The sequence below is a fragment of the Chiloscyllium punctatum genome, chromosome 15 (assembly GCF_047496795.1).
Source record: "Chiloscyllium punctatum isolate Juve2018m chromosome 15, sChiPun1.3, whole genome shotgun sequence".
NCBI lineage: Eukaryota > Metazoa > Chordata > Chondrichthyes > Orectolobiformes > Hemiscylliidae > Chiloscyllium > Chiloscyllium punctatum.
The window spans coordinates 9,788,258-9,802,537 of NC_092753.1; the positions used below are offsets into that span (position 1 = coordinate 9,788,258).

At 41.7% G+C, this 14,280-nt stretch overlaps 1 protein-coding gene across 5 annotated transcripts in view; it reads left to right on the forward strand.

Moving 5' to 3' along the window:
- Positions 1 to 9,769, forward strand: part of lcp1 (lymphocyte cytosolic protein 1 (L-plastin)) — a 78,280-nt gene extending 68,511 nt beyond the window's left edge. For all 5 annotated transcript variants that reach the window (XM_072584589.1, XM_072584590.1, XM_072584588.1 and 2 more), the window contains 5 exons: positions 778 to 892; positions 3,311 to 3,444; positions 4,693 to 4,816; positions 5,225 to 5,349; positions 7,731 to 9,769. In XM_072584589.1, the coding sequence (XP_072440690.1) occupies positions 778 to 892; positions 3,311 to 3,444; positions 4,693 to 4,816; positions 5,225 to 5,349; positions 7,731 to 7,863 (631 nt within the window). In that variant the 3' untranslated portion in view covers positions 7,864 to 9,769. The remainder of the gene's footprint in view (positions 1 to 777; positions 893 to 3,310; positions 3,445 to 4,692; positions 4,817 to 5,224; positions 5,350 to 7,730) is intronic.
- Positions 9,770 to 14,280: the final 4,511 nt, after the last annotated feature.

Genomic DNA, 14,280 nt, shown 5'->3' on the forward strand with positions numbered 1-14,280 from the left:
GCCTTCATAACCAGAGGGATTGAGTACAGAAGCAAAGAGGTTCTTCTGCAGCTGTGCAGAATCCTGGTGAGACCACACCTGGAGTATTGTGTGCAGTTCTGGTCTCCAAATTTGAGGAAAGACATTCTGGCTATTGAGGGAGTGCAGTGTAGGTTCACGAGGTCAATTCCTGGAATGGCAGTACTACCTTGCGCAGAAAGACTGGAGTGACTGGGCTTGTATACCCTTGAGTTTAGAAGACTGAGAGGGGATCTGATTGAGACATATAAGATTATTAAAGGATTGGACACTCTGGAGGCAGGAAACATGGGTGAGTGCCGAACCAGAGCACACCGCTTAAAAATACGGGGTAGACCATTTAGGACAGAGATGAGGAGAAACCTCTTCACCCAGAGAGTGGTGGCTGTGTGGAATGCTCTGCCCCAGAGGGCAGTGGAGGCCCAGTCTCTGGATTCATTTAAGAAAGAGTTGGATAGAACTCTTAAGAATAGTGGAATCAAGGGTTATGGAGATAAGGCAGGAACAGGATACTGATCAAGGATGATCAGCCATGATCATATTGAATGGTGGTGCAGGCTCGAAGGGCAGAATGGTCTACTGCATATCTATTGTCTATTCTGGTATTAGTCGACCTGCACCAGTCTCTGGGTTTGAGAATTCTGACTGGATCGGTATCCAGAACTGCATCTCGACTCTGAGCAGTTCTAAATGCACAGTCTGAATGCACAATCCTATTCTCCATACTGTGGAGATGATTTATAATCTGTCTTGTTACAGTGACCTGGAAGATGCCTTGGTAATTCTGCAGCTCTACGAAAAGATCAAAGTTCCAGTGGACTGGAGTCGGGTGAACAAGCCACCTTATCCTAAGCTGGGAGCCAACATGAAGAAGGTAAGTTTTCTCAGTGGAAGGCCGAAATCACCTGGCAGGTTAGGATCAGAGTTTTCTGCAGTTTAACTGTGCGGTCAGCAACCAGCCTTGATGTCTCTGATCTTGCCCCCTTTGTGATCCTGAGATTCCTCTTGTTTATTCAAATGGAAACAGACTTTAGATATTAATGTGTTTTTAAAACCAAAATTAAAGCACTTTAGCCAATTTATAAGTAGACAACTGTTGAAAATGCATGACTTGAAAAGGCACTTGTTAAAAATAAAGTTATAGAGTTGGGGGAATGGGACTGACTGGATTGCTCAATGGAGAGATAACATAGATTTGATGGACTGCTTGGCTGCCTCCTGTACTGTAGTAATGACTTTATTTTAATATGGCTTAATTTTAATAATTTAGTCAAAATTCTGCTTCAACATCCCAGAATAGACACTAACAGGGCTGCATAGCTGAGAATTGGAGAATGCAGGCTTTGGGATGTACACACGTATTTAGAAAAAGTTAGTTTAAAGGAAATCACTTCTTTGTTTTACCCAGTGAGTAATGGCCAGACTTCTGCAGCACTGTAGCTTAATGGGTACCACTGTTGCAACAGGGACCTGGATTTGATTCCATCTTTGGGTGACTGCATGTTCTCCCCATGTCTGCGTGGGTTTCCTCTGGGTGCTCTGGTTTCATCCCACAGTCCAAATATTTGCAGCTTAGTGGGCTGGCCATGCTAAATTGCCCAAAGAGTCCAGGAATGAGTAGGCTAGGTCCATTAGCCATGGGAAATACAGCATTACATGATTAGGGTCGGGGAATGGGTCTGATGGTATGATCTTTGGACGATCGGTTTGGACTTGATAGGCAAATAGCCTGCATCAACACTCGGGATTCTGATTCTTGTTGGCCAGTCTCAGTCCCTGTGGCTGACCATTACATTAAAATTCTTATCTGCCAATCTAATAGTCATACATGACCACCCAGTTTCCCAGAATGTAAGGCAACAGCCTCTTCGTTCTAGGTGCATTTATTTTGGGTGGGCTCCTGTCTAGCCATCCTCAAAAGTGCGCTTTTTACAACCTTCCTAGTGCTTCCTCAGTGTTTGAAATGAAAATTTAATTCCAGACGTATTCACAACTTTCTTGAACAATAAATGGCAGGCATGTACTGTTGATATCACCCCCCCCCCCCACCCCTCATCAGCAAGGGCAAGATCTCCCCAATTTCATCTGAAGACCAAACCTCCTTCCAAATTTGGGCAGAATCACCTCCCCATAAATGTAACAATCCAAATTGTTGTTAGGGTATAAGCAGTCATTGAAGATGTATGTTATTTTTCCTCTAATATTTGATGAATATCAAAAGTTACAGCAGACCATTCAGCCTTTCAAGACTATAGTAGTCCCTTTACATCGTTTGAACCCCCAGGTCCAATCCTACTTTCATGTCCACTCTCAGTTCTTTACATTTCCTCCTTTCTCAAGCAACTATTTTTGTCCTCTGTTAAAGGATTGAAAAACTCCGCTTTTCCTGTCTGATTTCACTCACACCAGATGTTTAGAGTCATGGGATCACAGGGCACAAAAGGAGAGCTTTTTAATAATTGTGCCTGTACCAGCCCTTTAACCAATCCCATTCCACTATTGCCTCTCCTCCTCATGACCCCCCCCGGACTCCATAGCCCTGTGAAGATTCTTTTTGCTCTTCAAGGATATTATCTACTTTCCTTTTAAAAGTTAGTGGTGACTCTGTACCCACTGTTCTTTTTATCATATTATCATTCGTAACCTCTCATTTAATGCTTAAAAATAAACCCACGTCTGTTAAGTATTACTAAGGTGGGAGACTCCTCAGAATCAGAGTGTTACTTTCTCTGGTTCTAGTTAAACTCCGTTTTGGAACGGGTCCCACAGTATTGTGGTTCCAGTTGTGGAGCCCTCCAGCATAAGGCTCTTGACAGAATTGTTTCGGGGCCTCTTAATCTGCCAATACCACCATCAAGATGGCTTTCTGTAGGTGGGTGAGAAGGTTGAGGCACTTCTGCCCAACCCAGCCGACCTGTACCTCTGATATGTACAGAAGCCCAATTCTGAGCATCATGGGAGAGGGGCGACATCAGCGATTTTCAATTCAAGGAGACAAGTCCACTATTCAGTTCTTGAATAGCTTCATTCTAATGAATTATGGCTCAACAACTGTTGCATACTGCTGATGAGACCTGTTCATTGAATTGAAATGAAATGAAGTGAGCGCAGACAAGAAGTAAGACTGAGATTGAAAGTCAAGTTTTAGGAAGCTCCACAACCAATCACCAATAGTTACTTGGTTCTTTTTTGATTCAGCTAATTGACCATTTTTTAAAAATCAATAAGACTGTGTTTTCTGCTAATGGATCAAACCAGAGGGTTGCTAACATTTAACCTTTGTTACCCAAAGCTGGAAAACTGTAACTATGCGGTTGAACTGGGAAAGAATAAAGCAAAGTTTTCACTCGTTGGGATTGCAGGACAGGATCTGAATGAAGGCAAACACATGCCAACTTTAGCCTTGCTATGGCAGTTAATGAGGAGGTGAGTGCGTTTTAATTTGCACGATAGAGCCAGAGATTGATGGTACTACAATGAGGTCCACCTGGAAATTGGGACGTGTTTGGTTCTGCTTCATTAATGCTGGACAAAGTAATCGAGATTTTGACTCCTGCTGGAAAGGCAGAGATGGTGATGAAGCTTTTTGTCTTGCATCCATCAGAACAAATGCAAGAATTTTTTTGTCCCCAATCAAAATCAGAAGTGTTGCAGTGCAGAAGTAGCTCATTAGGCACATCATGTCGCGGGCAGGACTTGCACATTTAATGGCAGGGTCCAAGGAACTGCTGCCAAACAAAGGGACCTATGGGTGCAGGTGGATAGTTCCTTGAAGGTGGAGTTAGCAAGTAGACATAGTAGTGAAGAAGGCGATTGGTACACTTTTTCCTTTATCAGCCATTGCATTGAGTGTAGGAGTTGAGATGCCATGTTGTGACTGTACAAGACATTAGTGAGGCTACTTTTGGAATACTGTGTTCAATTACAGCCTCCCTGCGTCAGGAAAGATGCAAAACTTGGAAATAGTTCAGAAAAGATTTACAAGGATGTTGCTGGGATTGGAGGGTTTGAGCTTTCAGGAGAGGCTGTAAAGGCTTGGACTATTTTCCCTAGAGTGTCGGAGGCTAAAGAGTGACGTTATAGAAGATTATAAAATCATGATAAGCTTAGATAGGGTGAATAGCCAGGGTCTTTTTCTCAGGGTAGGGGAGTCCAAAACTAGAGGGTTAAGGTTTAAAGTAAGAGGGGAAAGAGTTAAAAGGGACCTGAGGGGCGGTTTTTTCATGCAAAGGGTGGTTGCATGTATGGAATGAGCTGTCACAGGAAATGGTAGAGGCTGGTGCAATTACAGCAGTTAAAATACATCTAAATGGATATATGAATAGGAAGGGTTGAGAGGGATATGGGCCAAATGCTGGCAAATGGGACTAGATCATTTTAGGACATCTGTTTGGCATGGAGGTGTTGGACCAAAAGGTATGTTCTGTGCTGTATGATTCTATGACTCTAATTCCAAATTTCAAATGATCATGATAATTTATACTACGGTGGGAGGAAAAAGATTACTGATTGGTCTACAGGTCGCCTCTGATTAATTGAGACTCTTTGATACAGGGAACAATTAAGTTTTTAAACAGTATGCTAGTACAGACATTATTCTCATAACTCCTGATGTTGTACTGATGATGGTGACATCTGCATTCAGAGGTCAAAGACTATTTCCTTTGTCCCTAGATACACATTAAACATGCTGGAAGACATTGGTGATGGAGAGAAGGTCAATGATGATATCATTGTAAACTGGGTGAATCAGACTTTATCAGAGTCAGGAAAAAGTTCCTCCATTTCAAGCTTTAAGGTAATCTCCTGGAGTATTGCTGTAAAACAGATTTTGTTTTTACTTAAAGCTGGTTCCCTGAATAAATAGCATTCCCTCACCCACTCCCTGTAAATGATGAAACAATAAACGATAGTTAGAAATAAAACAGATTAATGAGAAACATTATGGACAAGTTTGCTTGATGTGATAAACAAGATTATATGCTCGCTTGCAAGACTGTGTGTGCGGTTTTCGAAATTCACTTGTGGGACTTGCCTATCCCTCCGAGCTATGGGATATATTGCTAGTTGTGTCTGTTGAAGATAGTGGAACCCACCTATCTGGGATTGTTCATGGCTCCATGTGCAAGACTGCCAGCACTTGTTAGAGTACACAGTTTGCACAGGGCTTTTCTGACATTTTCTCCAATTCTTACTCAATACACAGGACAAAGAAATTAGCTCAAGTATACCAGTATTGGATCTGATTGATGCCATTCAGCAAGGATCAATCCGATATGACCTGGTGAAGACTGGAGACCTGACTGATGAAGAAAAATTTGAAAATGCCAAGTGAGTAGCTTTTATCAGTACCATTTGAAGGAGAAGTTAACTATGGAAAAAGGAATAGAAGGGCATATTGATAGCTTTAAGCATGAGGAGAATAGTTTGTTTCTATCACTGCAATTCAATGTAATTCTCCATATTGTTAGAAAATGTAGGAATAAATTTCACTTCCTTTTTATTTAGTTAATTGAATGATGTTCCAGGATATGGTTGTAAATTAATTTGGACCAAACTTTAGGTTAAGCATATCCAAGACTGCCAGCACCTTTTGACATGCTCTAAGTCTGATTGACCTATCACCCCTTGGTTGTCACTTCCTCACTGCTTCAGTGTTCTGATCCTCATTCTGGATTTCCGATTTTCTTCATGGCTTGGCCCATTGCTCGTTCTATAACCTCTCAGCCTTTGTCCCTGTGTTTCTTCAATTCTGACTTCCAACACATTGCTGATTTTCTTGTCCCAACATTGGTCTTGCATTGAGCTGCAACAGGCCCCAACCTCTGGAATTCCGCCCACTCCCAAAACGCCTCTGCCGTTGCACTCATCTCTCTCCTCTGAGATGCTCCTGAAAATTTATCTCTTTGATCAAGTTTTGGTTATTCTCATTTTCTTCTTTACCTCCTACTCAAAAAGTCTTTTTTACTATTGACTTCGCTCTTGTGAATGCATCTTGGGTACTTTCCTGTGTTAAATACACTAAATACGTTTTTGCACTGGTTGGCGTTAGTTTTAAGCTTCTCTTTTATTGTTTCGATGTCAGCTATAAAGGTAAATCTTTTAGGAGACAGAGAATGTAGTTTCTCTGAATTTATAGTCTTGTTGAACAGTGCAGAGATCACTCCATTTGCCGGAAAGACTGAAATACTCCCCAACACCGTGTCCTGGAACAGAGAAACTGAGCAAAAGTTGGAGTGTCAACATAGAAGGCAGGAGGGAGTTTGACTCCTGGGACTGTGGGTGGTTTTACAGATAGGTTGGCAATGATTCATTTGCAAGGATGAGACAAACGGTGGCCCCTCAATATCTAGGGCTTCCTTTCCAAATCACTTTGTGAAAGACTAACCTGAGATAATGGGCTTGAGGCACCAATTGGCAACAATTTAACTAAATGGTGAAACAGATTTTGGGTGACTGAACCCACCCTCGTTCCTATAAAGTTAGTGTCTTTAATGTATATTATTCCAAATTTATTGCAATTTGCTATCCTTTAGCACTTGGGAAATTGTCTGCTTAAGAATATCATTTTGATCATTTTCAAGCCAGGAAACGTCCTTTTCTTTAAATGATCTCAACCTCACCTATAGGTCTCCCTTTCCATGTCCCTCAATTCCTTCGCTGTCAGCAGAAACACATCCTCAGTCTATTTGCCTTATGTTAAACTAAATGTAAGAAATGGAACCTGTTGCCCTCAGACCTGTTTCAGATATGTGAAGTGTTCACCCTGCATACCCCTAAAGATCTGGCCTCCAGCACTCCTAGTTCATTCCATGGAACATTGGCAAATGTGCCTTCAGTTCCTTCAGCCTTGAGCCCTGGAACTCCCCTGACAAACCTGCTTATCCCTTCACCTCTCTTCCCCCTTGACATTACTCCTTAAAACCTGCCTCTTTGACTGAACCTTCGGTGACCTGTCCTTAATACTGCTCTGTGTGGTCCAGTTTTAGTCTGACTTGCTCAAAATGAGCACAGGAAGTGCTGGAGAGACTCAGGAGGTCTTTTAGCAGAGAAACAGAGTTAGTGTTTCAAAGAAGGGTCACTGGACCCAAAATGTTAACTCTGATTTCTCTCCACAGACGCTGAGATTTTCCAACAATTAATGATTTTGTTAACATTCTAAGTCTGATATGAAACTCCCTGTTTCTGTCCACGAACAATGCCACTGCATTTCAGAGTTTCTCCAGCACTTTCTGTTCTTATGTCAGATTTCCAACATCTGTAGTATTTTGCTTTTATGCTCCCATGAAATGTTTTGCACCATTTTAAGATAGTCAGAATGCTACATAACTTAGTTTTTTTTTGTCTGAAGGTCTGACAAAACAAAGAATGAGAAAGAAAATTGAAAAAAGGTGGTCAGAAGCCTACAGTTTATTTTATGTTGCACTGCTTCTCCCACTGAGTTGATAAATCTGTTTTCTGAGACCTTAGTGTATTGTACCATTGGTAGCCTATTCCTGTAGTCAAACAGCTAGTCTTTCTTACTCCACACTCCTTATTACATTTCTGCAGCCTTCCTGATCTACACACACACAGCACAGGAGCTGGAGCAAATCTACCAGCATTATTTCACGTTGCACAGCATATTTCTTTCACATAGCTGGAACCACGAGGTTGGTTTTAATTACAAACTCGGTGCCTGACCCCAACATGTTTTTATTGACTTCCCTCAGGTATGCTATATCAATGGCAAGGAAAATTGGAACTCGAGTCTACGCCCTTCCAGAGGATCTTGTCGAAGTGAAACCGAAAATGGTTATGACCGTTTTTGCATGTCTGATGGGGAAAGGAATGAAGAAAGTCTGAAGGATTTGAGCCAAGTTAAATTGATTTGTTGTCTTCTCCATAGCCTGGGTGCAACTTTCAAATGTAGGACATTTGCTTAGATATGCTCCTTTTTTCTTGTTTTTTTTTCTTTTACTACAACCATTTTAACTGGCTTTGCTACTGCTGAAATAATTGTATTAGATCAAAGTACCACATTCCCCCAGTTGTCATAAAACACAAAAAAAACTTTAATCTTCCTGCACTAACCCAGAGAGGTTCTGTCGCTCAACATGCATTCTAATGTTTAGAGTGTGCAATCAGCATACTTACCTGCTCCCCAAACAATTTACCAATACCAGCAAATATGATTTGAGTTGTGTCGAAGAAAGTGTTCAGAGGCATATTTTGTCAGTACTTGTTCTACTTGACCATGGAGAACTCCTGTGCAGCAGTGAAAGAGGTTTCTGAAGATATTATGCTCTTCTGGTAAACTCGTCCAGGATTTTCTGGAACACTTCATTTTGATGCACCGGTAATCGGACCTGTTTGTGTATGTTTACAATTAAAATGTGTCACCTACACAATTTCTGGAATTGTGTGCCAATTAGACGAATTGAGGGCAGTGGGCCTTCTGGAACCTTGGGTGAACAACAAGCCAAGTAGCAATCTCCTTAACCGCAATGACTAACGTATTGGGAAATTTGCAGTGCAGGACAGAGGGATGAGAAAATTCAATATCCCATCTGCTACAGAAAGAGGGAAAGAAATTTTTTTTAAAAGTAAGGAAAAGGGTATTGGATTGCGAAAAAGACTAAGCAAACTGTGAGGAAACAACAATAATTAAAATCTGATGTTTCAGTATCTGCTAGAACACTTTCAAAGAGGAAGGAATGCAATTCTGTATTGTCACTAGTTCAATTTCTGGAATGGCTACCAATAACAGTTATCACATTAGAATGATCATTATATTATTAATGACCAGGCTTGGCTGTCTGACAAGTTCAGTGGACATTTTATTGTCCAAATGCAGCAACTTTATAGGCGTCCACAGAGATTATGTGCGATATGCCTTCTTGTGAACCAGCTGTAGAGCAACACAAGTTAGCTAAAAACTAATGACGATTTGTAATTGATGGAAATCCTTTCCCTTCCTGCAAGTTTTGTGGATACTTTGCAGATTAATAAACCAGATGCGCCATTCAGGTAGCCATCTTTTCTTGCAGAAAAATCTGGCTGTTAACTTTTGTCAACATTTGCTATTTTGTTGATTGTAGGAAGCCAGCATTTTCTGGTACAGCTACATTCAGATTTAAGATTGCAGTTATCCTGCTCTTATACAAATGTGTTTTTCCATAAATCGAAGGAGGTTTGAATAGTACTTTGTGTAGCCCCTACATCTTATCCCAGAAACTATGATTAACCATGAGGAATGGACAATTAGCCATTCCTGCCACAAACCTTTTGGTCTGTTTATTTTACATGGGTTAATACTGATATGACGGTACAATTTTGTGCAAATGAGTTGAGTGTTTATCCAGTTAATCTGTCAATAGCGCACCCTGGGATATATCCTCTAAATAACTACTGGAAATTAGTCCCACTTGTGTTTGTAAAGGATGTCTCTTTGGTCATTCCTTCCCTGAATTTGTGAAACAGTTTATCAATACTCAATGTAAACTAACCAAAAAGGCCCTCAATGTTGTGCCTCATGTACCACACATCTGTAGTGCTAGAGAATCAAACTTACTTCAGTTTCATAACTTACTAACTTTTCTACCCAAAGAGTTTGTTTTTATATTTTGGTTTTGTAAAATTCCTGGGAAAAGCTAGCTTTAGCATAAGATGCTGTTTATTTAAGATACTTGCAAGCCAGAAATTCATGTCATCATATAAATATGCAGATGAAATAAAAATAAATAAAATGGTTTGACATCTTGCAAGTAAAGGATGTGACAGAATTGTATTCCTACATGATGTGACTTCTTTTTCTTCACAAATGGGAACCTTGGTTGAACTGAGCTTTTTTTTTGTTAACCCCAGATACAACCACTAAGTATAGTACATTCTCTCACTGTTGTCCTAATTGTTAACAGTTAATATAGAGCAGAAATTAGTGACATTCTGTGATTCAGCTGTAACATTCGCACCTGATTGTGGACCTGGATTCCATTAACCTGAACGTACCCAGGCTTGCACTTCAGAGACTGCTCAAGTCCAGCTTTGACTATTAACTGAGGAAAATGTACAAGGTCTCATGGCACTCAAAAGATTGTTTCCCCTCAGCGAAATACCAAAATACTGGTTGTTTATTTCCTTCTGTTTGCAAAGCTTTGTGGCAAGGCTCTAACAGAGCCTATCATCCAAGATAATGAACTGACTGGCAAGTGCTCTGTCCATCATTCTGAATGAAGGGGTTTTACAGACTTGACCACCTACATGGATAAGGACCACAGTGCACTTGCCTTCAAAATCAGGATTCAATCCAGAGGAAGGAAGTGGTGTCGTGGAAATGTCACGGGACTAGTAACCCAGAGCCCCAGACTAACATGAGAAGTTATGGGCTCAAATTTACTGTGTACAGTTTTGGTCTCCTTACTTGAGAAATTATGTACTCACACTGGAGGAGGTTCACTGGGTTGATTCTGGAGTTGAGAGGGCTGGTTTATGAGGAGAGACTGAGTAGACTGGGATTATATTCTTTGGAATTCAGAAGAATGAGAGAGAATCTTGTAGAAACACTAAATTATGAAGGGAATGGATAAGATAGAAGCAGGGAAGGTTGTTTCCACTGATAAGTAAAACTAGAACGAGTGAGTTGAGGAGAAACTCCTTCACCCAAAGGGTCGTGAATCTGTGGAATTCACAGCCCAGTGAAGCAGTTGAGGCTACCTCGTTGCATGTTTTTAAGGACAAGATAGATTGTTGAACAATAAAGGAATTAAGGGTTATGGTGAGCAAGTGGGTATGTGGAGCTGAGGCCACAGAAAAGATCAGCGATGATCTTATTGAATGGCGGAGCAGGCTCAACGGGTCACGTAACAGACTCTTCCTATTTCTTATGTTCTTATGAATCTCACCATGGCAACTCGTTAATATCTGGAATTGAAAGTCAGCCATCAGTAACGGTGACCACAATAGGTTTTCTAACCATCTGGTTCATCAATATCCTTTTAGGGAAAGAAGTCAGCCAATCTTGCCTGGTCTGACCTACATGTGATACTGACGTGAGTGATTGACTCTTAATTACCTTCTGAAATGACGTAGTAAGCTGTTCAGTTTAAGGACATTTAGGGACTGCAATGGATGCTGCAGCGATTCCCACTGATGGTGAACTGTGATAGAGCAGAAGCCTCTGCAGGGGCCTTTGAGTTAAGTATGTGGAGTATGTGTTTGTATGATGGAAGCTCCTACACGTTTGGCATGACAGAGTACATGGAATAGTGAAGAACTTTACAGCATCGAAACAGCCCATTTGTCCTCCAGCTACATACACAGCCCTCGCCACCCTATTTCATATCATTATCATTTCCTTCACCATGGATACCTGCTGTCAGCGCAAAGAGACTGGGACTGTGAAATCCGCTTGCTTTCCCATGGCATAAAACATCCTCAGGCCAAGAACTGACACACTCCAAAGAACATAGTGTGGCTGTGATACAACTGACATTCAATAATGGTGATACAACGTGAGACCAGCTCTATTGCTTCCTTATTGTAGAATAGCTGTTCAAGTGTTAGCCTTCACTTGAACAAAACACATGTCTCAGTGTAAGGGACCGAGTTATATTGCTTATGCCCTGTGCCTAATTGGATTGAGCCCAAACAAGATTCTATATACAATGGAGTTCTTAAGGGGACCCAGGGATTCATTTTTGATTCCTTTAATGATCTGACTTTTGGGTGTAACTTTTAAAACTTTGAGACTAATTTTTCAAATTAGAACAGAAGGTGAGATTAATGTTGCTGAATATTGTCTGCTAATTCATTGGAACGCTGATTGTAGTCCACACAAATTGAAGGCTTCAGTCGAACAGGGAGGGCTGTATAAACCAAGATCATATAATAGAAGCTTTCCTGGAGCTGATAAACTGAGTGTGAAAAAGGTAAAAACAATGACTGCAGATGCTGGAAACCAGGAAGCTACTTGGATGCTGCCTGAACTGCTGTGCTCTTCCAGCACCACTAATCCAGAAACTGAGTGTGACTCCACTGTTGGGTGTAGACTGCCAACTAGTGGACTGGATACAGAGAGACAAATGTGCCTGTAAATTATTGCAAGAGGTAAACATCATAGAGTGGTTGTAATGTGGTCTTTATCTGAATGGAGAATGGGACAAATGTCATGCAAGTGGCAGAGAAGGGTAAATGTATCTGAATTGTGTACAGGGGGCGTTTTCTACAGCTGTATGAGTCCAGTCCAATTAGGAAGGGTGCATTGTTAGACCTGGTTCTTGGGAATGAGGTGGGCCAAATAGTTTGAGTATCAATGGGGAAACTGTTAGGACACAGTGATCTGTGTATGGTAAGGTTTAGGGTGGTGATAGAAAAGGACAATTGGCGATTCAGAGCAAAAATAATTAATTGCAGAACAGCTGAGTTAAATAGGGTGAAACAGTAGGACTTAAACTGGGGAAGGGGGCGGGGGCGGGGGGGGGGAGTGGAGAGAGAAAGAGTGTGTTGGGGATATGAATGGAATTGGAACCAGAAGGTTGACAAGAAAATCTATATTAGAGTGGTGCTGGAAAAGCACAGCAGGTCAGGCAGCATCCAAGGAGCAGGGCTTTTGCCCAAAACGTCAATTTTCCTGCTCCTCAGATGCTGCCTGACCTGCTGTGCTTTTCCAGCACCACTCTAATCTTGGCTCTAATCTCCATCATCTGCAGTACCCACTTCTGTCTAGAAAATTTTACAACTTTTGCAATGGATTACCGTCAGAGAAGAAATGGTTCAGGCACAGTCGAGGTATATTCTCTCAAAAGGGAAAGGGAGGGCAAACAACGACAGAGCGCCCTTTGTGAAAAGGGAGATTGAAGAAGGCTTATGACTGGTGTTAGGTAGGAAATAAATTGAGAGCCAAGAGGAATACAGGAAGTGGGGGAGAAAAAAACAAACTGGAGTGACCAAGTGAGTTCATGAGAAAAGGCTAGCCAGCTAACAAAAGTCCCAAAGTTTTCTATCATGAAGGGTGGTCAAAGGAGAAATAGGGCTGATTAGGCTGAGAGGGAGGGGAGGCATGAGAATGGCTGAGATTGTAAATTAATACTATGTAACTGTCCTTACTGAGGAAGTAGAAGCTATTCAGACCGTGGTGACAGAGTTGATAAAAATAAGGGATTGGATGGGATGTCGGTACTTAAAATTGACAAGGTGCCGAGACTAGATGAGATCTACCTAAGGATTTTGAAGCATGTGAGTGTGGAAATTGCAAGGGCACTGACCATAGTCTTTCCCTCGTGTTGAGGGAAATACCAGCAAACTGAAGAATTGTAAACGTTCTGCTCTTGTTCAAAAAAAACGTTTGTAAGGATAATCCAGCAATTGCAAAGCAGTTAAACATAATTGGTAGGGAAGCTTTGAGAAACGGGTATTTGTGATAAAGTAAATAATTTTATAGGTAAAGGTGGGTTAATTAGGAAGAACCAGCATGGATTTCTAAGGGAAATATTGGCTAAGGAACTTGTTGGAGTTTCTTTTCTTACTTTTGCATCACCAGTAGCCGTGTGAGAGAAAGTGAGGACGGCAGATGCTGGAGATCAGAGCTGAAAATGTGTTGCTGGAAAAGCGCAGCAGGTCAGGCAGCATCCAAGGAGCAGGAGAATTGACGTTTCGGGCCTTATCAAGAAGGGGTGCGAAGGAAATCCTGGGGTTGGAGGGTTTGAGCAATAGGGAAAGGTTGAATAGGCTGGGGCTGTTTTCCCTGGAGCGTCGGAGGCTGAGGTGTGATCTTATAAAGGTTTATAAAATCATGAGGGGCATGGATGGGATAAATGGGTAAAAACAATGGCTGCAGATGCTGGAAACCAGATTCTGGATTAGTTGTGCTTGAAAAGCATAGCAGTTCAGGCAGCATCCAGGGAGCAGTAAAATCGACGTTTTGGGCAAAAGCCCTTCATCAGGAATACAGGCAGAGTGCCTGAAGGGTGGAGACATAAATGAGAGGAAGGTGGGGGTGGGAGAAAGTAGCATAGAGTACAATAGGTGAGTGGGGGAGGGGATGAAGGTGATAGGTCAGGGAGGAGAGGGTGGAATGGATAGGTGGAAAAGGAGATAGGCAGGTAGGACAAGTCATGGGTACAGTGCTGAGTAGGAAGTTTGGAACTGGGGTGAGGTGGGGTAAGGGGAAATGAGGAAACTGTTGAAGTCCACATTGATGCCCTGGGGTTGAAGTGTTCCGAGGCAGAAGATGAGGCGTTCTTCCTCCAGGTGTTGGGTGGTGAGGGAGCGGCGGTGAAAGAG